This window comes from Vulpes vulpes, chromosome 15, assembly GCF_048418805.1.
Source record: "Vulpes vulpes isolate BD-2025 chromosome 15, VulVul3, whole genome shotgun sequence".
Classification (NCBI taxonomy): Eukaryota; Metazoa; Chordata; class Mammalia; order Carnivora; family Canidae; genus Vulpes; species Vulpes vulpes.
In genome coordinates this window covers 112,624,484-112,651,229 of record NC_132794.1, presented here as the reverse complement: position 1 = coordinate 112,651,229, position 26,746 = coordinate 112,624,484, and the positions used below count along the sequence as shown (strand labels likewise).

General features: G+C 50.8%; 1 protein-coding gene across 1 annotated transcript in view; it reads left to right on the top strand.

Moving 5' to 3' along the window:
• ADAM12 (ADAM metallopeptidase domain 12) overlaps positions 1 to 26,746 on the top strand; it is a 330,218-nt gene that overhangs the window by 213,411 nt on the left and 90,061 nt on the right. Inside the window, exons 5-6 of the mRNA XM_026010672.2 lie at positions 5,621 to 5,697; positions 21,565 to 21,751. Coding sequence (XP_025866457.1) covers positions 5,621 to 5,697; positions 21,565 to 21,751 — 264 coding nt within the window. The remainder of the gene's footprint in view (positions 1 to 5,620; positions 5,698 to 21,564; positions 21,752 to 26,746) is intronic.

Genomic DNA, 26,746 nt, shown 5'->3' with positions numbered 1-26,746 from the left:
GAGTCAGGTCTAAACGTCAGTCCCTCTGCTGTGCCACCGACCAACCCCGTGGCCTTTGACAGTCACTTTGCCCGTTGGGGCCTCAGTTTCCATATCTGCTCAGGAAGGGGGTTGCCTGAAAGAGGAAGGTTGGCCTTAGACGACCTGAAGCACCCTTTCAGCTAGAACCCTGTGTGACTCCAGTACTAACACGAGGAGGCAGTTGGGCACATTGCATATGATGCACCTTGGCGGGTGGGGGTGGCCGTCAACTTCCTGAGGAAAAGTGGCATGGAAGATAATTTTCGCTCAGCATCCTCCCTAACAGGCTTTGTCTGCTCCCTTTCCTTTGGAATCACAAGGTCAGGCCATTTTTGTTAGCAATTTAAACAGATAAAATCCCTTTCAAGTCCGCTGAGAGTCGGGTAACAGAATTTGTACTTTGCTTCCCATATGGCAGAGGGTGGAAGGCTACTCTTCTGAGGCCCAAGTGTTCTCGTTCCATCTCCCTCTTACCCACCATTACATTTGATTGATAGTATTAAACAGAAGGAAAATTTATTTTACTGGAGTGGGGAAACGCATTAGGTTAAGTAATAAGTATATAAAATACATGGTTAGAGGTTTTGTAAAGGAAAAGATGTAATTTTGTGGTTATGCATGTTTGGGACTGTTTTCTGTGTTATGTTTTGTTGGTAGAAACAGAATGTATCGGATCAGCAGAACAGCAGCATCGACGTGCTAGCGGGACAGTGTCCTCTATTCAGCGACGCCTTTACAGACACGGGTGTGATAATAAAGAGATAGTAGTTGGCACTCTTGAGGCTGTGGAAGGGGATGCTTCGGGAATGTTCGTAAGGGGAAGTGTTGGGATCGTAGCTGCAGTGCACCGTGGGTGCAGGAAGGACCTCCCAGGGCATGATGGATGCCTGCTGTGTCTCTCACTGGCGCGGTCACCCTCGCAGCCAACAGGCCAGGTGTTTGCGAATCCACAGGGCCTGATGGAATCCTGCCTCTTAGCATCAGCCCACGAGAGGCAACCTGGCCCTCTGATATGGTGGCAGCACTCACCTGGAGGATCCCCCCAGCTCCGAGTGGGGGACTGCTCCCCCTGCCTCAGCCACCGCTGGAGGGGGCGAAACCTCCCAGGGAGCAAAAGGCTACACCTCTTCCACTCCTCATAATCAAATTCACAACCAGTTATGCAGCACATGGTGTGATGAGCATGTCTTTCTGAGTTTGAGGTTATCCATATGACTTGCTGCATCCTGAAAATGAAATCACGGTTGTTTAAGCGTGTGCTGAATCATATTGAAAAAATTAAAACTTCATGAAATTCTAACTGTCCTGGAGAATCTGGAATTTGGAGTTCTAGCCGCTATACTTGGTAATCTAAGAGGTTAAGGAGTGAGCAGTGGCCTTGTTAGCTGTCCTCAGATGAATTGAAAGTAGTTCTAGCACTGGGGTGCCCGGGGTGGGGGGCTCAGTGGGTGGTGAAGCGTCTGCCTTCGGCTCAGGTCATGATCTCAGGGTCCTGGGGTCAAGCCCTGTGTCCAGCTCCCTGCTCCGCAGGGAATCTGCTTCCCCTCCTCCCTCTCCCTCTGCCTGCCACTCCCCCTGCTTGTGCGTGCTTGCGCTCTCTCTCTCTCTCTCTCTCAAATATATTTTTTTAAAAAGTAGTTTCAGCACTAAAAAATAAGTTATGAACCCCAGTAATGATGGAAAGAGGCAGGATGGTTTCAGGACCAGCTCATGAGAGCAAGGATCCACCCCCCCCCCCTCTGTTATCAGCACTGTTTCAACCCACTTGGTGAACTGGAAATTAATTTTATACTAATTTGTTCTCAGCTCATGCTTTAATGAGCTTATATTTCTGAGTATTTAATTTGAAAGTAAGTCTGATAAATAATCTATTAAAAAATAAATTGAGACTGAAAATAAATGAGTTTGAAATTTCAGAGGTCAGCAATTAAGATTATTGTCGCTATTTGGTTTTTAATTGTTTAACCAATACTCGGCTGCCAGTGCAACATCTCGTATTTCTCTAAAATGAGGCAAAATCTGGAGTGTATGATGGCTAACAGACAAAATCCGTGATTCTGGTCACCCTGGGCGGCCTAAACCCATCAGCCACTGCTCTTTCGCTTTCTGAGCCTTCTCTGCCCTGATGTGCCTGCTGGGCACCCAGGACTGAAATCCCCCCGCTGGGATCCCTCGGGCGCCCTGGGGACATTATGATCCAGTTACATGGCCCCCTCATGGTTAGAAAATTGTTACCACACCTCCCTCAAGTACGCAGGTCCACTTATATAAGGGAGGGTGGGGGCGTGGAGCCTTTCAAAAGTAATTTCACGTGGATACTAAAAAGGCAAGCTGGTAGCCAGGTCTGGGTGGATACCTGATGTGGCCAGTGGGCAGGTGTTCCCCTACCACTGTCCTCCCTGAGCCATATACTCACTGGAGAGGTCTGCCTCACCGTGGCTGCTTCTGCCCTAGAATCTTCCAGCCAAGCAGAACTAACTGCCTCCCATCTCTGCACATGCTTTCCCTCTATGAGCAGTTGTCTCTCCTGCCTTGGCCCCTGGACGCCTAGCCACCCCACCCCACCCCTCAACATTGTCTGGGAGCCAAAAGAAGAGAGCCACAAAACTCTCATTGTTTGCAGTCAGCATAATCAAGAGCAGAAAAAAAAAATCCAAGATGGGCTAAGTTTATACAAACTATAAACTAAGCTGATAAAATGGTCTGATAGGAGATAAGTTAAGAAAAACACCCAGTTTTCCTTTACATTAAAAATAGATGTAGAAGATATAATAGAAAAAAGATCCTATTTGTGATATCAACAAAACCTACCCAATACTGAGGAATAACCCTAATGAAAACTTCATGACAGCAATATGAAAAAAATCCAAGACTAGATGGAAGGCCATAAAAACGTACCATGTACATGAATAGGAAAATGGATCTTGGTGGATTTATTACGATGGATTATTAACCACATTATTAATAGATAAATAACTTCAGTGGATTATTACAGAGCTTAAAATTTGATCCTGAAATTCATCGGGAAGAGAAAATAGGCAATAATATCCTAGAAACAGTCAAAGCAAAGAATAGAACCAAAGAAAACCTGCCCTTAACACAGTTGCCAAGACAGCCCTTTAACAAATGGCTCTGGATCACCTGGATCTACACATGCAGAAGCATGAAACTGGACTCCTACCTCAAGCCATATATAAAAATTAATTCAAGGTAGACCAAGCATGTGAATAGAAGAGCTAAACTTGTAGGGTTCCTAAAAGAACACATAGGTGGAAATCTTCAGCACCTTGAGATAATGGTTTCTTAGGTCTGACGCCAAACACATGAGCAACCGAAGGGAAAAAGATCTCATCAAAATGATCGACTTTTGTGCTTCAAAAGAGATGCTCGAGAAAATGAGAGGACAATACACAAAGTGGGGGGAAATATTTGCAAATCATGCATCATAATATATTCCCAAGGGGACCAAAAATGTGCATCCACACAGGAAGTTGTAGGATGTCCGTGGCAGCACTGTTCACAGCTGCCAAAAAGTGGAAACCACCCAAGTACCCATCAACTGATGAATGGATAAACAAAATGTGGCATTTCCAGAGCATGCAATATTATTCTGCAATAGACAGGAGTGACCCATGCTGCAGCCTAAATGAGCCTTGTAAACATTACACTGAGTGAAAGAAGCCAGACACAAAGGGCCACATATTGTATGAATCCACTTACACGAAATGAATGAATAAGCAAATCCATAGAGACAGGAAGTAGATTAGTGGTTGCCAGCGGCTGAGGCAGGAGGGGCAGGTCCAGGGAAGTGAGTGCTAATGGGGATGAGGTTTCTCTTCAGGGTGATGAAAAGGTTTTGGAATTAGACAGTGGTGACAGCTGTACAACGTTGTGAACGTGTTAACCGAATGCTTTTAAAAGGTGAATCCTGTAGTCGTTGAATTTAACCTTAATCAAAACAGAGAACTTATACTACCTGACATCAAAATGTATGATGGGACAGTAGGAACGAAAATGGTGCCGTGGTCTTGGAATGGACACACGGAGGTTTGTCTCAATGGGGACAGCTCATGGGGTACGAAAGCAGAGACACGTACATGGTGTGGGCATCCCATGTATGATACGGAGCACCTCCAATCACCAGAAAAGGGAAAATGGTAGCAGAGAACAACTGGGTCTTAGTGTGTGAGGGACAGTTAGATTCTGACCTCACACTCCTTGAATAAATCCCAAGTAGAGTAAAGGGCTAAGTACAAGACTACGGGAATAGAAGAAAAGAAAAAGGACATGTGTGTGACCTTGGGGAAGGCCCCCCCCCCCCCCCGTAAGCAGTACATAAAATTCATAAGGAGAAAGATGGAAAATGTCTCTTTATAAGAACTGGAAACTATACAACAAAAGATAGAAGGAAGTTCAAAAATCGTTTCTCACGTAGTAGGCAAAGTATTAAAATCCTGAATTTTTGCAGAAAATCCGGAATCAGTAAGAAAAGTCAAAATAACAAGAGTCCAGATCTCTCTTCTCCCTCCTTGAGTTAGTTGCCTTTCAGATGGTCCCAGAAGTCTGTTCTCTACTCAGTGACAGATGACCTTGACCCCTTTTTGGAGGTGTTATTGGAGACCACTGGCCTCTTCATCCCAGCCAGTCGTCTCTCTTAGCAAAGTCAAGGTGGTCTTAGAATTTTCTTTTTGTTGGGCGGGAGAGCTGGACACCAAGCTCTGCCCTGGGGAAAGTGGGTTACTGCCACCACGAGCGGAGGAGCCGCGTGCTGCTGCAGACACAGCAGGGACAGGCCGAAGCCCGACGTCCACTTGCCCTGCTCCTTCCACACCGCTGCCCTGCCAGACCACGCCGCTGGCACGCAGAGGCCACGAGTGAGGCGAGCAGAGTGTGCTTAGCTTTTCCTGTGGGTCAGCCACTTAGTGGGGGCTGCCACGTAAGCTCCTGCCACGTGGATTCTGGACAGATCTCTGTCTCGGTAAGGAAGTGGCCGGGCTGTGGCTTCTTGTCACAGGCAGCAACGTTATTCAAGAAGTGGGATCCTGCAGGCGTGTCACACGGGGGCTTCTGTCCCAGACATAGAAGACCGTCCTAGTTTTATTTCCTGCCGACAGAGACTGTCAGCTCTCGACTGGGCGATTCAGGGAGGCCCCCTCCAGCTCCCATCTCACCTGCTTTTCTGTTTCCAAAAGCCAGAGATTTGGGCCTCATTTTATGACATTTCTCAGCGTGTGTAAATAGGCCGTAGAGGTCCTCATCTCAGTACAAGAGACAGTTTCCAGGAGGGTAGGAGGGGATGTCAGTCAATGTGATTTGTCCTGCCACTAGGTTTTCCCTGAAGGGCATCAGAGAGACAAGAGTGGGATTGGGACGCAGCTTAAAACCCCATTGATCATCTCGAAGTAAATCAGGCCTTCCTCCCAGAGATCCTGGCCGGGGTCACGCCAGGCTTAGCATTAAATACTAAGACCGCTGGTTCAATATTTTATGCCAAAAGGGAATCCCGTGGCTGAAAGCAAGTGAAGGTGATGGGAGGGGCTGGTTTATCGTGAGCGAGCGAGAAGCTACCCTGACTGAACCGACTTTCTCCTCCTCCTAGGGTCACTGCTACTACCACGGACACGTGCAAGGGTATTCTGGTTCCACCGCCAGCCTCAGCACTTGTTCTGGCCTCAGGTAAGTGGTGCTGATGGTGCTGGCCCTGGGCTGGCACCCACGGCCTCCTCCTTCCTCTCCCATGTGCTCTCAAGGATCAAGAGTAGATGATGGGGCCTGAGCCTCCACCCGGTGAGATGGAGAAGCCCCACCTGGAGCACAGAGTGCCCAGGATCTTAGTTTCTCTGCCACCACAACTCTTTCTAGAAGGTTCTTGGGCCTGGTCAGTTGAGGGCTGCTGAACTGGCTGAGTATCTACATCCGAGGATTTTATGACTATGTTTTGTTTATGTGGCTCTGTGCTTAATTCCCGGTGGTAAAAGGTAGGACCTCAGGTGCTAGTGTTCAGGCCGCCAGCTTGGTTGACGTGCAGGGGCCTCCCCTCATTAAGAGACAAAGCCCAGCAACCAGCTGAGCAGAGGTCAGTGTGAGCTGAAGCCAGGCGTGGGTTGTAGAGCCTTTTGCTATGAGGTTGCGGCACGTGTCAGGATACAGCTCCCTTCTGTGGCTGGAAGAGCCAACCCTCATGGCTCATCCTACCAGATCACACTCATTCACCACCGGTTGGCTCTCGTGTGTCTTCCAGACAAACCAGTTTGTCTAACAAACTTCCAGCTGCCTCAGCCTTTCTACTGGATTCATTCATTGGGTTTGTGAACCAACAGCTTGTATCCCCCCAAGTCCTGCTTGGTTTGGGTACTGGGTCCCGAGACAGGGTGAGAGGGCCGAGGGCCTGGGAGGGCTGCCCTCTGGGTCAGCAGGAACGCCACGTCTCTGGGAGTCCCTCATGGGATGCTGTACACACACGACATGTGGCACCACACATGGACACGAATGCCACACACACACACACACACACACACACACACACCAATCAACCTCTGCAAATGCGAGGGAAGTGGTGGCTGCCCTGGCCCTCATCGGGGTGTTAACAGCTGTGGATGCAGATGGAAGCCCCACTGAACATAAACGGGAAATGGGAACTCGAAATGTTGCCCCATAGTAATCCTGACACACAGCCGGCATCCAACAAATAATGCATCGATTAGGAGAGAGTCCCTGTGGCCCACACCTAGTGACAGCCCCGGCGTTTGTGAGTGACTGTCCCATGTAGCACGGCGTGTGGAGCCCAGAGAAGCCCCTGCCCCAGGTTTGGGATGCTCACACCCGGGGACATGCTGGCAGGTGCACAGGAGCAGCCAGGAGCTCGTCCCTGCATGAGGCCGGCGCCCCTGTCTGCCTCTTCGTGGTCACCGTGTGTCAGGTGCACTGAGCCGAGCGGCCCCTCGGTCCTGACCCTCCCGGAGCCGGCCCTTCCACTGCACCCTCCAGCTCCCATCCTGATCCCCCGCCCCGCCCCCGGGTGCCCCCCGTTCACGTGAAACACGCGACCTTCCAAGCTGCTGCGCATCCTGCATGACCCGGGTCACCTGCACAAGTTACAATGCCAAGGGAGGGCACCCGTCCCACTCCGCAGTTTGCTGTGTCTGCGGCCGGTTCTGACATCCGTCCTTGGCTCGTGTGCGGTTGGTTCCTTCCTTTGACAAATATGCTCGGCTTGGCCGCATCGTAGCTCTCCGCAGCCTCCATGCCCTGCATTTGGGTGGTTTCCAGCTTTTCTCAAGTGCAGACCTCCCTGCGCTGCCCGGGGTCCTGGGGCGGCCCCGCCTCTGTGCACAGGGTCGGGTGGGGGGGAGCAGGTGCCACGGGGGCAGAGGGGCCTTCCCTTTACCAGCGCCTGTCCTGCCACCTTGTTCTTCGAGCGTCTGTCCTAATCTCCACGCTGGCCGGCAGAGGTGAGACTGCTGCCCCCTCACCTCCTCCCCAATCCCTGACATACCTGGTTTATTTTCAGGGTTTCCCACTGGAATCCAACAATATGTACAAAAATCTAACTCTGCCCTCGTCCTGCACTTGCCAAGTCCTCGGCACACGTGTGTTTGCCTATTTTAATAGAAACAGCGTCACATCATACGCTTCACCGTAAAGCTTTGCTGTGTCCCCTGATCCTTCTGTCTCTGCACGTCAGGAGACAGAGACTTAAATCTCTTTGGTTCACCCCACTGAGGGTGCGCACACGTTTCTGCGCGCTGTTGCCTTATGAAGCGCTGTTGATATTCCATTTATGTGACGCTGTGGAACTTTGAGGCGTCCGCTGATCTGCTGTGCGAACAGCTACCTCGTTGCTGTTCCTTAGCAAACGGCCCTTGAGCACATCCTGGGCACCGGCACTGAAGAGGGGAGGGGTGAGCCGTGCAGCATCTGCAGGAGGCGCCTTCCTGGCACAGGGAACAGCATGTGCAAAACCCCTGAAGCAGGACAATGCCCGGGCTTGGCCGAGCAGCAAGGTGGCCGGTGGGGCTCGGTGGAGCAGGGAAAGCAGGAGGGGGGGCTGTGGTCAGGGGAGATGGAGGGGCCTTGGCCTCTCCCCTCTTTACGACGGGGGTCACGGGAACTTTGTGCTGAAGTCTGGCTTCACGTTGATACGGGGCACTCCGGCTACCAGGCTGAAAACACACTGTAGGGCGTACCTGCAGAGGAACAGAGCTCAGCTAGACGCCCTCCCAGTGACCCTGGCAAGGGATGGGAGCCCAGGTAGACGTGGCACCTGCAGACCTGCAGGAGCCCAGAAACTTCTTCAAGGGTTTAGCGAGGCTGGTGCCTCTCACATCTGCATAAGTTTCTGACCATTGCCTTCGCCACCAAAAGACTCACTCCCCCAAGGTAGTGGGGACTTGGTCCCCAAGGAAGGACCAAGCTCCTGCTCCTGAGTGAGTGATGACTGAGGAAGCCGTGGCAAAGTCACTCACGGGGTAGGCCCTCCCAGACACGTGCAGGCCCGACAGGCACGGTGGGCGCTCGGAGGAGGAGGAGGGAGAGGAGGAGGAGGAGGAGAGCGTTTGCAAGTGACGATGTGCAGAGAGAGGACACCTGCCCCCCTTCTAGGCACTGAGGTCCACGAGGGAGGGACTTTGAACAATGAAGTGTCTTCTTGGTGAAAGGCTGTCAGGGACGCGGGGTCACAGGGTGAGCCAGGTTTCAGCAGGGCGTGGAGGGGAGAGATGTTCAGGAGAGGGTCAGGGGGAGGGTAGTGTGAGGATGGACCGTGAGTCCCGAGAGCACAGTCGGGAGGTGAGCGGGACGATGGGAAGAGTGAGAACGGGGTCAGTTAGAGGATTAAAGAGCTGTGTGGAGACAGGGTCCCGTCTTGATGGGAAAAGCAGACTCGGGCTCCTGGGGGAGACAGAGGTGAACAGAGATGAAGGACAGCGTGGGGTCAGAGCTCAGGGCATCTGGGATGAGGGGAGTGACCAGTTCAAGACGGATGATCCGGGGCCGACGGCGGGTGTTTCTGCCCTGACGCACAGCAGCCCGAGCAGTGAGCCAGCTGCGTGACAGTGGGCAAGTCACTCGACCTCCCTGAGCCCCAGTGTCCCTGTGTTAAAATAGAATGAAGTCTCCGGCTGAAGTGATGGTTTTGAAGATGAGTGCGGTGACCTGTGGGAAAGCCAGTTCTGTGCCCGACTTCGAGCTGGCAGCCAATGGGAAAACCATCAGATTCTTGAGACTGTCTTGCGTTCTCTGATTCTGGGACTGGGCCAGCCAGTCGGGAGGCGGGTTCATGCAGTACTTCTGGGCTAATCCTGGGCAGAGCTGTCCTTCTCCTAAGGGAAACACGGTGGACGCACACAAGACCACAGTGGCAAAGATCACAATGGAAATCGTAGCCCGCCTACCCTGTGTGGTATCCAACATGCTTGAAAGAAGAGTCTCTAATACACACAGAAGAGGAAAATCCACACTTCACTGTCATGCTTCCCTGGAGCCTGAAAGATGGACCTGTTTGTTCAAAGGCCATTTATTGAAGGCTAAATATTTCTAGCCTTCAAGTTAACATAAAGGTCAATGTGTGCAAAGATCAGAAAAGCTCATTTGAATTGGCAAAAAAGAACCAAACAGAACTTGGAGGTAGATTCATGCTACTTAAAAGGCCAGGGTGGCTTCAGGCATGGCTGGATCCAGGGTCTAACTAATGCTATCAAAGTCCATTCTCTCTTCACTCTAGTCTCTGCTTTCTTCTCAGCTGGTTTTATTTTCACAAATGGCTTATTTTTGTGCTGACAGAGGGACTGCAGCCAGCCCCAGGCTTACGTTCTAAGGGGGCAAGTAGAAAAATGAGGTGCCCCTCTTTCAAGTTCAGCAGAGTTCCCCAGAACATAACTGATTGGCCCCAACTGGGTCATAGGCCCATTCCTGAAACACTCAAGTGGCCAGTGGTGATTATGATGCTTTGGCTTCACTCCCTGGGCCAGGCTAGGGGTGAACCACATCCAACCCCAAGGTTGGGAGGTTGGGAAGGTGCGTACACCAAGGAAAACCAGTGAGCTTTTGCCAGGAAAAGGACAAATGAGGGCCAGGCCAGTAAGAAACAAACAGGCCTCCTCCAACCGTAGCTTCCACACATCTATGAAGTAGTTTTAGTCCGTCAGAACTGACAACAGGCATTAATAGAGGCATCAGGATTGGCCTGGTAATTCTCAGGTGATTTTCATAGGTGTATCAAACTCCTGATGGGCAAAGAGAAAAAGGGGTACCTCCAAGGTATCCCTAAAAGCTCCCTTTTATAATAAATAAAGCCGTTGACCAACCAGTGACATTAATTAATTAGTTTTTAAAAATGAAGAGGAGGGATCCCTGGGTGGCGCAGCGATTTGGCGCCTGCCTTTGGCCCAGGGCGCGATCCTGGAGACCCGGGATCGAATCCCACGTCGGGCTCCCGGTGCATGGAGCTTGCTTCTCCCTCTGCCTGTGTCTTTGCCTCTCTCTCTATCTCTCTCTGTGACTATCATAAATAAATAAAAAAAATTAAAAAAAAAAAAACATTTAAAAATGAAGAGGAAGGGGGCACCTGGGTGGCTCAGTCTATTAAGCCTCTGACTCCTGGTTTTGGCTCAGGTCATGATCTTGGGGTTGTGGGATCGAGCCCTGCATTGGGGTCCAAGCTCAGTATGGGGTCGGCTTGAGAGTCTCTCTCCCTCTGCTGCTCCTGCTCATGCTCCCGCTCTCCGCCCCCCCTTCCCTCTCTCTCTAAAATGAAAAAAAATAAGTCTCTAAAAAATAAATTTTAAAAATTAAAAACAAAGAGGAACCATTGGATGGACTATCCCCAGAGTAACTTTCAAATAGGATAAATCTGCCTTCTGTGCTCGGCCACACCCCACGGTCACAACCCCCACCCTTCTTCCCAGGGCTGCCCGCCAAAGGCGCAGGTAATTGGGCTCCCACATGGAGAGGTCAACCGCTGTGCCCAGACGGAGCAGCCTCTGCTTCTCAGCCTTCGCCCCTCGTCTCCCACACCTGGACGGTGTTCCCTCCGGGGTACTTGGCACAGACCCTAATCTGGCAAAGAGGAGGAATATGAAATTCCTTGTGGCTGGGGTTTCAGGAAGAGTCAGGAGAGTGGGTGCTGCGCCGTCTGGTGTTGACCACCAGAGAGCGTGGACCTCCTAACTCCTCGTGCCGTTGCTGCCGAAGCAGCAGACCGTGCATCAACAGAGACGTTCTGGAGTTACGGAGTCAACCTTGTGACCTCCCAAGTAGAGACCCAGCCCAGAGAGAAGAAGCTCTGCTGGATCCACCGCCGGAAGAAGAATCGATTGAGACTTGAGATAAAGGGGGAAGGCAGCCAGCGTGGCACCAGCCCGGTAGATCTAGAGAAAGAATAATAGGCATTAAAAATGATGTTCACCCTGGTGTGACCCCAAAACACATTCAGATCGAGGAATGTAGGGGGAAAACTCCAATGTCCTAGGGGACACATTAATTAGAGCTCAGCAGATTACGGCGCTGCAGAGAAAAAGCAGAGAGGGAATGTCCTCGCTGCCTCGGGAAGGCCGGATCAAAGACGGGCAGGAGGAAAAAACTCGGTGCTGGAAGAGAGAAGAGAGGAGGGAAGCAAACAAGTCCGCCTTCTTCATTTGAAGCTTGGGGTGCGGTGGGCGGAGGGCAGGGGGATAGATAAGGAGCGAGGAGATAGGAAGATCCCAGCAGAAAGCAGGATTAAAGAGGGAACAGCTCTCTAGTAGGGAGGATGGAGCGCAACGTGGAAAATAGGTCATAAAAATGAGCGCAGCCCTGCAGCCTGCTCCCACTCGGAAAGGATCCAAGTCAAAGGCAAAGTCACTTTTCGGCTCTAGTATGTCTCCCCAAAATGCCCAGTCCTCGTTAGCGCGGTTCCGGCGCAGAGATGCTTGATTCTCCTTTGACATCCTGGTTCCTCAGTTGCTCTCCCCGTCCTGGGCCTCACCACCCCCCCCCCACCCTGGGTCAGGTGAGTACCTGACCACAGCAGCCCCGTGAGCATCAGGGACCCAGCCGCCACGGTGCTGGGGACAGAGGCCTGCTCCCGCCCTAGAGCGCCAACCTGCTGTGTTCTGTCGTCGGGCAGACATCCAGCCCTGGCTCACTCCTGCTGGAGCGTCAGAGCACCGCGTCCCCATGTCCTGATCCTGTTCGCTGGTGCCACCTTCCCATCCCCGTCCAGCTCTCTGGCTGGAGCGTGAGCTCCTCGAGGCAAGACACTGTCTCTCACCATTTCCTCTCGTTCTCTTGCTGCATCCTCTCAGCTCCTCTTCATGTCGGGCACGAGGTGGCTCCTGCCCCATCCCAGGGGCTCCCGCCACCTGCAGGGACGGTGGTTGAAATGAGGCTTAATTTCTGAAGGAGCCGCCTGTGGTTTAACAGACTTAAGCCCACCGTCTACTTAATAGTAGATGAGGAAACGGGTATCTAGAGTCGTAAACTAGTGTGGGTTATAATAATAACTTTACTTTTAAGTGGGGTTGAAGCCACTTGAGCACAAAGGGCACATGTCCTCACACTGACGCACTCATGCCCCTACTTATGTTCTCGCACACCTGCACGCTGAGACCCTACGTACCTGAGCGCTTGCGCACTCGCCCTTGTGTGCTTACACGCACATGCTAACACACCTGGAGATGCACGTACACATGCACACACACGTGCATCCCTTGGGGGTGGAGACGACACTCAGGGATGCCAGACTTTCTTCTTCATCATCATTACAATTCCTGCTGTCATGAGGGTAGAGGCGGTATTATTGCCGCCACCGTGCAGAGCAGCTGAGGCCATCGACGGCCTCGACTTGATGCTGCAGCCGGGAGCTACAGATTCCCACACCAAGTGACACTGTCCCCCTGTTCTGAGGCGCAGCATCCATCTCGAGAGAGAAGCATCTCCCGCATTTACGCAGCCCTGCTTGTCCTCGTGTGATACGCATCCAGGCCATGGGCAGGCACGGCTCTACCGGGAGGAAGACCCCTCCGAATCCAGCTGCACTGTCTGCCAGCTGTTTCCAGAACATGCCTCATGTATCTCACCCTCCTTGTCCCTGCTGTCCCTCTGCCTGGGACATGCTTCTCTCCCACCTCCCATTTGGTTTTAGAAGCTTCACCAAGGGCCCAAGTCATAGGATGCTTCCCACATGAGGCCCCATCCCGCATCCCAAATATTCCTCAGCAGGCAGGCCAAGCCTACCTCGCCTGCATTATCATAGCCCTTCCTGCCACCAAGCAGGTGATTTATAAATATCTGTTCACACCCCTGTGTTAAGGCACCCGTCCGTCCTCGCTCCGTTTCTAGTTGACCGGCATACCCTGCCATACATGTGCACACCTTGTTGTAAGGACCTTCAGGACGGGGGGACATTTCTGACATTGCTTCTAGCCCCTGGAGCTCTTAGCACTGCCCTTCAATGTGGGAGACGGCACAAAACGCTTTCGAAAATTCAGTTACATAAAAATATTCAGATGCGAGTCTATTTGCTACCCCACTACGTACGTACATCATTATGTTCCTTTAAACTGTATAATATAAAGCTTGCTGCACTCAATTTTATGTAATGAAATCAAATACAGCACAGAAGGCAGGAATACTTCTTGCCCCGTGCTATTGAAAAATAGTCAACAACTTATTTTTCAAAGGGTAGAATTAACCACTGTTACGGTCCATGGAATCAGAAATAACCATTATGATGAAAGTAATCATTTGCAATTGAAAGCAGAAACAGCCATTGTTAAAATAAAAAAAAAAGTTCTGCTTTTATACAGTATTCACTATTTTATTGTTTACAGTTTAGCAGATAAGTTGAATTGACCCATTTGAAAAAAAAATCCACCCAAAATCTCAGCTGACAAAGTAAGAGGAGAAAGGAATCTTAGGAGGAAGAGATGGAGGGAGCAAGGCAGGCTGGAAGATGAGCCACAGCCGTCCCGCGGGCCCATGCATCCGATGCCAGGCCCTCGGCACCTCCCTGGCACCTCACGGCTTGGCTCCAGGTCACTCACCTGGACGGATGTGGATTCTTATCAGCTCTCACATCACAACTTAAATGGCCTGCCGCCAAGTGGCCCGAGGGGCCGGCAAGTCAGGCACACAGGATGACCTTGCACTCACTTCCCTGTCTGCTAGATGGTGAGTTCCAGGCTGGCAGGGTTCCGGGCTCAACCTAGAGCCTGGATGGTTACAGGGGTCCACTCAACCTCGGTGGACTAAACAAGCTCTCCCCAAGCCATCAAGTAAGTGGTCAGTGACAATCTTGGCAATCTCAGTTTTTTTTTTTTTCAATTTATTCATTTATTTCAGAGAGAGAGAGAGAGTGCGCAGGGGGAGGAACAGAGGGAGAGGGACAGGTGGACTCTGTGCTGAATGCAGAGCCAGATGTGGGGCTGCATCTCACGATCCTGAGATCCTGACCCGAGCTGAAGTCGAGTCTGATGCTTCACCGACAGAGCCACCCAGGCACCCTTTGACCAGTCCAAATTTTTAAAAAATCTCTAATGCATAGTGGGTCATATTAAGGAAGAAATTAGCATGGAGAGGGGGTAAAGTCAGTTCAACTTCGAGCTCTGCCCTGTGACCCTCTGCCCCCTCCCTTTCAGGGGCTGGTCTACACTGCCCGGCCTCCAGCCCTCTGGCCATACCTGCCACCCTGGCTGGGGCTTCCTTGTCCTGGCCTCCTCCTCCCAAGGAAAGGGTCCTTCAGTGGCCCCGGGAGAACGCCTGTGGGGGCCCTGCTGGGATCAGAGCTCATCTGCACCCTCTGTCGGGCTGCACTGTTGTCCATCCCGAAGGTCGCCCAAGGTCAAGTGTCCACTCTCCCCACCTCCACTCTCCCTCGAAGCTCCAATGTCCACATCCAAACCCTTCAGTCCCCAAAGGGGCTCCCCTCCTACGTCTTTTCCACTGATGGTCTAGCCCACCTCTGACTCTTAAGCTTGGCCCCTGGTGACCTTTGAGGACCCCTCTCGCACTCCCCGCCCCTGCAGGCTGCCACGCAGGGTGTCTCTTTTTCATATTCCCTCATCGCCACCCTAGCTCAACCCTTGCTCCAAGATTTTTTAATCCTCCCACCCATACTTCCTCCCTCTTCCCTCCCTTCCCTTCACAGCCATCTAGCACATTCCAGAAGGTCATGTTTCAAAAACACTGCTTGATCGTAACGTAAGTCCTGCCACCCCTCTGCACACAGAACCACATGCTCCCTGCGGCCTGCAAGCCAGAGAGCCTCTCGTTCCCTCACGCACTCCTGCCAGGCTTCCCGCGGCTGTCTGCTGACCGCCTGCTCACGTACTGATCAGCCGGGGGCCTTGCGGGGCCCCGTGCCCGGCCAGGAAGACCACAGCAGACAGGAGGATGCTCCCGGGTGTGTAACGCAGCCACATGCCGTGTCAGTAGTGCGTAGTAGGTGCTGTGAAGTGGGCACCCATGAAACCGCAAGGGGAACCCCGAAGGGGCCTGAGTGCGGGGCAGACCTGGGAGGTGGCCAAGCTGGCCCTTGGAGGCTGTGCGTCAGCCCCGAAGGTTGTTCCGGCCGGGGGCTGTGGTGGGAACACCGAGGAACAGAACGTGGCTGTGGCCTTAACGCGGCTTGCATCCCCAAAGGCCGGGGGTGGCCACCAACGGTTACGCTAAGGGAGCCCGTGGGCCTGTAGAGGCTCCTGGGATGGGGGCAGGGGCAGCAGGAGGACAGAGGGGACCCCAAGAGCAGCGTCCTGGCGGCCTGTACGAAGGCTGTGGAGCGGTGGGTGCTGAGGCTGCCGGGCAGCCAAGGCCAAAGCCAAGGTGAAGGATGGGGCCAGAGAAGGAAGCCGGAATCCTGAGCCCCACCTTCCTTCCACGGCCCCGCTGTCCACGTCCCTGCACCCTCATGTGCGCACCCTGACCTTCCTCTCTCCTCCGCTCCTGCTCCTTCAAGGCCGCTCGCCTGGCCTTCGTGCTCCCCACCCTCCAGGTCCTCCCCACCCTCTAGGTCCTCCCCACCCTCTGGGTCCTCCCCACCCTCCGGGTCCTCCCCTCAGGGCCCCTGTTTCATGCGGCCCATGAGTGACCCTCCCTTGGTCAGCCAGTGGGCCGTGTTTGCATTCGGAGTCCGGCTGTGTCCTCCCCAGGGTGAGTCCTCGGTGGCCAAGGAGACAGGGCCAGCCACCCAGTGTGGCCGAGGACAAGGGACCAGCTGGGGGCCAGGTCCACCCGGGGCTCACCAGCTGCGCCGCTGACCAGCCGGGTGGCTGTGAGATTCCTGGGGCCGCCAGAACAAGCCACCAAAAGTGGGGGCTGAGAGCGACAGAAAGGTATCCTCTCGCAGTTCTGGAGGCCAGGAGGCTGAAGTCAGGAGGCCGCAGCCTGGGAGGGAGGATGCCCCCGTGCCTCTTTCCCAATTCTTGGCGGCTCCTGGCAACCCCCGGCACGCCCCAACTTGCCGCCACACGCCTGGTTTCTGCCCCCACCTTCATGGGGCCTCCCTGCTGTGTCTCTGTCTTCTCCTTTTTCTCTAAGGGCCCGTGTCATTGAATTTAGGGCCCACCGTCAATCCAGGATGAGCTCATCTTGAGATCCTTAAAATCCCACCTGCAAAGACCCTTTTCCCAAGGGTGCCGTACCAGGCTTGAGACTCAGACATACCCTTCGGTGCAACAGCATTCAACCCACTACAGCGACCTTGGGCCCTTAGGATTGCCTTCCTGTTAGTGAAACAGGCTCATGATGCCTGCTCTCAAAAGGATCACTCTAAATATTAGAGAAAATAGAGGATTCAGAAGCAGGGCTCATGGGGTAGGAGAGTATGAGACGTGTCTGATAATGGGGACAGAGTTTTTCAAGGGGTGATGAAAATGTTCTAGCATCAGTGGTGATGTTTGCACACCTCATAGGATGCACTAAAAATCATGGAATTGCATGCTTTAAGAGTGATCTTAGTGGCATGTTGAGACATTTCTGGATAAACTGCTATTTTTATAAAGGAGCCTGGCTTGGGGGGGGGGGGGGACAGCGTTTTCATAAATCCTAGCCTCTATTATTACTATTGATGTGCCAGTCACAACCAATATTAAAATCTTTTGTAACAGGGGATCCCTGGGTGGCGCAGCGGTTTGGCGCCTGCCTTTGGCCCAGGTAACAGTTTAACATTTTACCTCTTTTGTCATGCCTCCCGAACCCAGATATGAATTACGTTTAAAACGGGGACCATGGGTGAGATGTGGTCGTGTGCTCTGCCGGAGTCAGCCCAGGGCTTTGCACGTAGTAGGGGACGATGCAAATTTGTCTTGATGGTACATGAGTAGTTCCCATGGAAATTACTTGTTGAAAGTAAGCCCCGCCGTGCCTGCGTGCTCACTAGTATCACCGCGATCGCCGTATCCAGCGTATGCGAGGTGGGATATTACTTTTACCCACGGGCTCCCCCAGGAAAGAACTGGAATTAAATTTCATGCCAACTGCATTTCTAACTTATGATTGGCAGCGTGATATTGGGACCAAAAGTCTTTTTTTCCAAGAAAATTCAATTAGTAATTGAACATGGAGCTAATCCAGATAATTCATATATTCTAATCGTTACCTTATTAGAGGTAGGCAAAAATCCGTGCGCCACTCTCCTGCTCGCCTGGGAGTAGTAAGAAAAATCGTAATAAGAACAACAACATTAAGCCCTGTTATTGCCTGATGCACCATTGCTTTGGAGATTAAAAACTGAATTTTGAGAAAAACAAAAACTTATCTCGAGGAAATATAGGCCTCCAGAGTTTCCACTTTGAAAGCTAACAAAGTCAATTTAAAATTTTAATAGATTCCTCTTCGTTTATATTGAAGGGAAAAAACAACAACAACAGGATTTTAAAATTTAAAGTAAGGCTGCCGATTTTCAAAGCAGCTCTGTTTCTCTGCCTTTTTTCTTCTCCAACATGATCATCCTCATCCAAGGCCCCAGCCCCCTCTCAACACTGCACTAGAGGGAGGCAGGAGGGTGGGAGGGTTGAGAGGTTCAGGGCTTGGGCGCCCAGGTCCCAGCTCTGCCCCAGGCCGTCCACTTGCCCTTGACAGTGGGGATAACAGCCAGGGCTACCACCATGTGCAGATCCATTGGGAGAGGAATGCCAGGGGCAGAGCACCATCGGGGGTGGCCCTCATCACCCCCAACCACCCCTTCCTCTTCTCCTCCCTGCATTCACTACTCTCAGCTCACTGCCCACCAGGATGGCCGGTTCCTTATCCTCTGGATCCTCCTCCTAATCTCCCCCTAGAGAAGGTACCCGAGGTCTTCATTTTCCTGCCCCGCTCTGGCAAGGAGGAAGAACTCCAACTTCAAAGTCTGCTGGATTTAAATTCCATACTCCGAGATACTTCCAACTTCAAGTTTGCAACTAAATATCTTTGACATTCAGCTTAAATTACACTCTGCTTATCTAGCTTGGGGCCAGCGAGGGCTGTGAGAACATCAAAATTTTACATCTCAGAATCCTTGAATTTTGTGTCCACTGTTGTTTCCAGCAATCTCTAAGGCTAAATGATTAATTATACCCAAGACAGTCCAAAGCAATTATTTAATTAAGCTGTATTCCAGGCTGCCAATTGTTTAGAGCAAAGGGAAAGCCTTCACCCCAGTTTCTCAACATCTGGCCTTTGGATGACTTAAAAGATAAAAGGAGATATGAGAACATTTTTATGACTAAGTAACAATTTCTAAAAATTTTCCATTAAGTAGAAAAACTTTTTCAGTAATTTGTTTCTCATGATTAGAACTTGGTGACATGTTTTAACTGTGAGCGTTCAGCTTACTTAAATCTAACACAAAATAGAAAATGTTGTGGTATCAAACGAAATGTTGGTATCATCTTTGTTTTAGGGCAGGAAAGTCAGGTTTTTAGCAAATTCGTATTTTCCCTTCAAGTGTGTTTGTTTTCTGCATTTCCTGGACCTATTTTTTTTAAGTACCCTTTCTTACTTTAGGTGATTTAAAGTCAACTTTAATAAACAAAAAATCCCCTGTTACCCAGTCCAAACTTAGAAATCTAAGTTTTGTTTCATAAAGAAGTTTTTTAAGGAGATACAAGCCACCTCAACAGAGCTGATGGCCAAAGTCATGGCTGTGGGATCTACTGGGGACACACGAAATTATTTGGGGCACAGGCACCCCGGGCATGTTCTTTCTCTTTCCCATGGCCTATAGCTTCATTAAATAGAACTGGTGGATAAAAACAAAACAAAAACAAAAACAAAAAATCAAAACAACAAAAACAAAAACTGGTAAACCAGTTGGATAAAAAAGCATTGAGTTGTGAATATTGGTTTACCAGTTGTGTTCAAAATAATTGTTTGATTTATTCAAACCTCTTCCTTCCATACTGTTTGAGTGTTGAAATACTGTCATTCTATTAAAATCTGAGAGTGACTAAATACTCACCTATAAATGGGCCATCAATAAGCCGAGGACGGTGCTTGCTTCGGCAGTACATGTGCTAAAGTTGGAACCATAAGCATAGCATGAATAAATGACTCAAATAAACAATAATGAATGACATAGGAACATTTTACAAGGTCCCTCTTTTGGAAAAAAGGCTCAGATTTTCTAAAGAAAACCGATGGAGCAACCAGCTTTTTCAGCTGCCTCTTAAGGACTAAGGCATACTCAAATCCTTGGGTTGATGCAGTACAAATTATATGTTGGAACTACTGACCTAAACCTGGAGCCCACAGACCACATCCATAGTCTTGAATCTTCTGAAATTATCTGCAAAATATTGTGGATATATGTACATGTGAATTTTCCTGAGGAGAGTATAAAAGGGTTCATGTCCCAAAAGAAGGTTAAGGTTCACTATGTTAGACGTGTCTGCTTACAGGGTGATGAATCTCACGTGAAAGTGTGATGCATTTCTCTAGTGGAGAGATTGTGGTTAACCTGTAAAGGATGGAAGTCACTGGAAGCTTCCATCATTGCATGGGAAGTCTTAAAGCTGCCAGTTTACTATTACTCAAATTGCCATTCCTCCAAAGAAAATCCTTCTTTAGACATCAAGAAGAGCCTTTTAAATGAAAGTACTGTATTATCCCGCACTGGAAAAGAGAGAAACATAAACCATCGTGCAGGCCAATGTTCCCTATCACTTGAAGGAAGCTGACACCCTCGGCTAGTGCTGCTCATTTCCGGGAAGCGGAACGCTGCCTCAGCTCCCTCCTGCCCCGGGAGGTCAGACATGCATTGTGGTCTGTGGCCTGATGCCACCTCTGTCTCTGCAAGGTGGAATGTCTAGCAAATGTGTCTGTTTTTTTAAAACAATTTATACTCTTATTCCCAAATCTAAAAATTACTTCAAAGGTTTCTTTCTCTCTTATTGTCATTCCCAGAAGTAGATGTATCATACTGTTGCTCTGTCTCATATCAGGGAGTCATGAATGGCCAGTATGTGGGCAGATGCGTCATCAAAGCACACGGCCTTCCTGAAATTGTCAGTCTTTGGAATAACATGTTAACAGAAGCCTAATCCACGGACCTGCCCTTATTCATAACCATGAGGATATCTACCATTTAAGTACTCATTTACGGGGGCACCCACTTGGCTCAGTGGTTGAGCATCTGCCTTTAGCTCAGGTCATGATCCGGGCTCCTGGGATCGAGTTCCACATCAGCCTCCCCGCAGGGAGCCTGCTTCTCCCTCTACCTGTGTCTCTGCCTCTCTCTGTGTCTCTCATGAATAAATAAATAAAATGCATGAATAAATAAAATCTTTAAAAAGAAACAACACTGATTTATGGCCTCCACAGGACATAGCAGCCCTGAGAAAAAAGGCATCATTATCCCATTTTCCAGATAAGGAAACCAAGGTTCAAAGAGGTCAAGGTCACACAGCCAGAACTTACACCCAGACTCCCAGGCTCTGAAGGCCACCGTGCCAGCCTCAGAGCTGGGATGTCTCCTGTAAAGACCAATCTACCAAGTCAGAGTATGGGGCAGGCCTCCGCCTTCAAGAAGCAATATCTAATGCTTTGTGCGCTTACATTGCTTCCTTTATTCACCCATCCTCCATAAATAAGTGTAAGTTGATACTCAACCTTAGAATCCTTTCAAAAATTTAGGAGACATAGTTGATCGAGCTGAATAATTCACATGCAAGAATTTTCCTTTAAAGAAAAAGATTTCCCTTCTGAATCACATCTGCTAACTCAGAAAGAGTTACTTTCTAAGCAGATGAAACATCTCTGCTCTCAGCTCTTTTTCCCAGAAATATATCTTTGGGAAGTGAAAAATTATAAATCAAAATTTAAAAAAAAAAAAACATAGAGGCTAAACACAGTCTATTCTTTACCGCAGAATATTTCAAACAAAAAAATTCCCAGACTTGTTTTCAAAACATTCGCGAGATGAATCCGCACAAACATATGGCACAGAAATGTCCTTCCCAATTAAAACCTGAGAATATAAATAAATTGGCCTTTCTCCTTTCATTTCTTCTCTCATTAAGAACAGGGCCTTGACTGTAAATAAGAGATCACACTTAAAAAAATTTTTTTTTCTTATTTCTTTTTCAACAGGGGACTTATTACATTTGAAAATAACACCTATATCTTGGAACCGATGAAAAACGAAACCAACAAATACAAGCTCTTCCCAGTGGAGAACCTGAAGGGCACCTGGGGATCCTGTGGATCTCATCACAACACGTCTACACTCGCTGCAGAGGACAGGCTCCAGCCACCCTCCCAGATGTGGGCAAGAAGGGTAGGAGGCAATCAAGATCTTGCTTCTGGGCAGTGGGGGCTCTAGCTAGGGGCACCCAGTGCTAGGACAGCTGGAGAAATTTTGCTGTCTGGATGTTGTGTCTGGGGGTTGGAGCCACCCAGTTTATCTGGAGTGGTTGATACCCTGTGTATGCAGAGCATAACCAAATACAGAAACCCCCATCATTGTTTTTGCAAATGTCGGCCTCAGACTCATTAACCCGTGCTGTGTAAAGTCTGGCTCCGAGGCTGACAAAGTCACCAATCATTATGTCGTCAGTGAGAAGCTCCTGCAGGCCTGGGCCTACACCCGGGGCTGCACCCGACCGTTGCACCCACGGTGATAAACAGGACAAGCGTGAGCCCTCACCCACCTTTGGGCAGCTCTCCCCCCTCAGGAGGAGAAAGACACTATGGAGGCTTCTTCACTGGCAAGGCTGTTTTGCAGTTAGGGTCTTCAGTATGATTGGCAGAACCTGCCCAGTGTTTGCCCGCGGGCCCGCGCAGAGGTGAACAGAGCCGTGGCCACGCAGTGCTGCTGGGGGCTGTTGCTTATCCCAGCCCACGCTGCCGAGGCCTGTCCTTCCTTCCCGGGACAGTCCAAGCCCTCTGTGCTTTCTGGCCACCTGCTCCTGGCTCTGCTCATCAGTGTTTTCTCCTGCTGCTGCTGGGTGGGAAGAGTCATCACCCGATGGAGTCTAGACCACAGATCTCCCTCCCTGCTAAGCAGATAGAAACACAGGGGGTCTCTGGTGCAGAACCATGAACCCTCCACCCCAGATGGCTGCGTGACCCTTTTATATCCAGTGTTCTGTGGGTGCCACGGGCCCCAGCCGAGCACTCTAGAAAAGGAGTAAGCATAAGCCACGTTTGGCTGGGGGCCCTGACGTTCAGTGAGTACCACCAGGGAGGAAATCCTCCACAACGTCCTAATTTTCATCTCTGCCTTTCCTGAAATCGGGATTTCATGGCTCTGATGTCAAATGTGCTGACACTGGGTGGTCGGGGGGACACCTTCTTCCAGTTTCCCCTTAAAAGACAGCACATTTTGTCTTCCCTGACTTGGAGCCTTATGCTGCTTCACACTTAGCATTTCATAAATATTATTCCTCTTGGTTCACTCCTCATCATTTCTTCCCCCCGAAGCCAAACAGTAAACACTATCCCAAATTATTTCTTCTCGTTCATAAAATTTCCCTCACACCGTTGAAAGAGCCCCCCTAACCTTCACTTTCACGTCATTCATTCTTCCTGTCCTGGTGCCTTCTGCCTGTGTGACCCTCACGTCCTCTATTTCTTTGTATGCTCGCACGATTTTCTGCGGCAGGTGCTGGCCACCTCTTCCCCCGCCCCCCCCCCATCACATGGAAGGGAAAAGACCACTGTCCGGGTCGGTGACCCGCCTTGACTCCAATACTCGGTAGTGGAGACTGAACCGAACCCCAAGAGGCAGAGCTGGAAAATTAACCCCTCGCACGCACCCGTGAACAGCGACTCAAGGGTTTTCCTCCCACTTTCCACCGCCCCCTGCTCCGCCACCAGCACCCATCTTAGGGTGACGGATTTAAGGGCTGGCAGCACAAAGACTCTTCAAACACTCTCTCCTTGGATTCCAACCTCGGACAAGAGGCGATTAAGCCCTAGTAGGTTTTCCAGTCACAAACAAGTAGGACGTCCGCATCTTGTTTTCGAGGAGCTTTGCTTTGAGCCCCTCTTTGAACACATGTTATCCACGTTGTGAGATTGATGACTTGACAGTTTCAATGACCCTCAACGCGTGCACCGCTTCACGTGGAAGTGCGAGCTTGGTCTCTCCTGGCCAGCCGCAATTTATTTCCTTAACTAAGCTCCTGGCCTTCTAGAACTCAGCCCGGAACCCTAACTTCCAGTCATTCTGCCTTGTAGAGAACAGCGGAAGACCCAAAAACCCAAATAACCCCGTTATTTTGTTGATCATGCACATCGGGGTGGAAATGAATCTCTCCATTTAAAAGAGAAGGCAAAAAAAATAAGGGAAGACAGTAGCTCCGTCCTCCACATTTTCCTCTAGAAAACAGTTGTGATTGTTTTCATGGAAGAGAAAATGTGACATAAAGTCCATCTACCTAATGAAAATGACTTGAAACGTCATTTTCAAGTAAGGGGACTGCTCAGGGGCCAGAACCGTGGACCTTGCGGCTTGGGGTGGCGTCTCAGGAGAGCGTGAAAGAGGCACATTCACCTTACGTGCCACTGACCTGCCTCACTTCCCCCAGCCGATTTCTTACTCAAAACCCCAAACAGAACAAGCCCCCAAATCGATGTGACTGCAGCCCGCTCCTCTTGTTTATGCAACGCGGCCAGCGCACTTGCTTCGCGCCCAGCTCCTGCCCCCGCTAAACGCTCACTAGTGCAAAGATGGGCTCGCAGGCTAAGATCGTTCTACGGATCCCCGCGTTTTTCCCTCCCAGAGCAGCAGGGATAAGTCAGTGCTCGGGGTACGCACCGGCCATAATACGGGCTTGAGCTTGAGCTTGAGTTTGTCATTTTTACCAGGCTCTACGTTAGATGTTGGCGGGGACCCGAGCCGCCCCTGCCAGGCGCCTGCAGCCACGTGGCCTCGCAGCAGGACCTCCCCCCGCGGGGTTGGAGCCGGCCGCGGCCGTGTCCCTCCGTGTCCATCCCCGAGCCCGGCCAGGGCCACACTAACCCCAGCGCGGGCCTGAGCAAGCTGTAGGCCAAGGCTCGGGCCCCTCTGCCTCGGGACAGAAAATGTCACATAATTCATCCCAGAGGCAGATGTGAATTACGCTCGGATTATCCTTTCCTGGGGGACGCGGTGTCGCTCCCCGCAATCGGTGGGTCATCGTGAGTCAACTGTTAAGAGGCGGCACGGCCGTCGCTCAGGCCGCTGGGCTGCTCAGAGTTGCCTGGATGTGGGCCCGGGCTGCTGCCTTTGGCTTCTAGAAAGCCTCTCCAGGTTGCGTGGGGTCACGGTGGCGGTAGAAGCATCAAGAGGCACGAAGAACTGTTGAATATCAGCATGTTGGGACCCAGGGGACCTCGCTGATCACAGCAGGTGACCTAACCCCGCTCCGACAGAACCGGATCCCGTCGGTGGAGAGCCGCGGGTGCCTCTCTTGCCCTGAGACCTGAGCTCTCCGCATCCCTCTCTGTGAGCTTAGGATCCAAGTTCTCCATCTGTGGATTCCTACTGGGACTCAAATCCACTGAAACTGCGGATAAGTAAATAACAGATCTCAGTGGTGCCACTGGCCTTGTGGCCTCCACCTCGGTATCTCACGGTTGCCCCTGGTTGCCCCTGAGCCCATTCCCTGAGCCCATTCCCCTGGCTGATTGTCTCTCTTGCCGGCTCCTCCTGCAGCCCGCCCCTCGGCCAGGCCCCAGGGGCTGTCTCCCACGGGGTGTGATCGGTGTGCTTCACCCTCTCGAGAATCAGTGTCACCATGGTAGAGAAGACCTGGCACAGCAGGGGACCAGGGCTCAGCTTATAAATATTCATGAAGTGGCCTCAGAGTCCAGGCACAGAGCCTCGTGTGAGCCAACAATGACCCTGTTTTTCTCAGAGGAAGATCACACTTTTGATTTATTGAATTTGCTGACCTCGCCACCTACGGAGACATTGGCCACGGCTTCATTGTTATTGTTCTTTTGTCGTTGGTTGTATCACACCCAACTGGAATCCATTTGCCGAGCTCCATGGTTACTGTCCCACGTTGTCACCAGCGATCTCCTGGCTTCCACCACTGTCTTCCCGTAACCCATTCTCCCAGCAGCCAGAGTGATATTTTTAAAACCCACATGCCAGGGTCTCCCTGTTGCTCTCAGGTCACTAGATTACCCTTCAGCCTCCTTGCCGTGGTCTTTGCCCCGTCCACAGCTCATCCACGCTCTTCCCTCCTGCTCGAGACCATGTGGCCATCCTGCCTGTTGCCGTGACACTCCATGGTCTCCCAGCCTCAGAACTTCTGCTGGTATTCCATCTGTCCGAACACCGTTCCCTGCACACACACCGACTTCTCATCCCTCAGCTCACAGCTGCCTTCGTCACACGCCCCCTTTTTATCCTCCTTGCAGAATGCCACGTGTCCCTACTGTTGCCCCTTCTACAGACTAAGCTTTAGTTTTGCTAGTTTTTGTTGTTGTTGTTACCCTGTCTCCTAACCCCTCCTGGAATGTGAGCCTCGTGGGCCTGCGAACCTTGGGTTTCTTGTCCAGCCCTACCTCCCCAGCACCCGACATAGTGCCCAACGCAGAGAGCGACAGTAGATATTTGTGGGGTGAGCAAATGATACACACATAGTCTGGCCCAGAGGAGGGAGGAGATACGATAAGCGTTTATTGAAACCCTAATCTCAGCTTGCTTTTCCGACTTGAGTTGGGTTGGGTTTAGGTCCCCCGTGCCAGAGCTCTTGCTTCACCATGTCGGGGGATATTCTTTCTGTCTCTGGGAACTTGGCTGTGATGACTTCGAGAGGCCCAGGAACTGGTTCCCTCTTGAGCAAGACTCTGAGAACGCCTCGGTCTCCACCTTGGAACAGAGACCGTTGGGCCATTCTCCGAGGCTCGTGTGCCTATCTGTTTGGGGAAGGGCTTTTGTTTATAACCCCAAAAATGAAAATTCAATCAAGCAACCAGTTTCAAATGTTGCTCTGCATATCAAAAATTTTAAATATGATTTTTTTTTTAACCGGACAGCCCAGATAGGTCGAAATCATGTGGAGGTAATTTAAGCCTCTCTGTGTGCCGCTGATGGAAGAATGAATGTTCGCGGCCATGAGCCGGCCACTCCCCCACGGCTTTTTATTATTATGTGGTTAGGCTTCTCTCTGAGCTTGCATTTCTCTGAATTCATGAGAAAATTTGGACTTCTCTGAAAACTGCAGAGACAGGAAAATTGTGTTCATGTGTTTGTTTTCATTATCTGGAATTGTGTATTTTCTAAATGATGATCCAAGGCCACTCGGAAAAATCCCCTGGTCATTTATTTCACCCC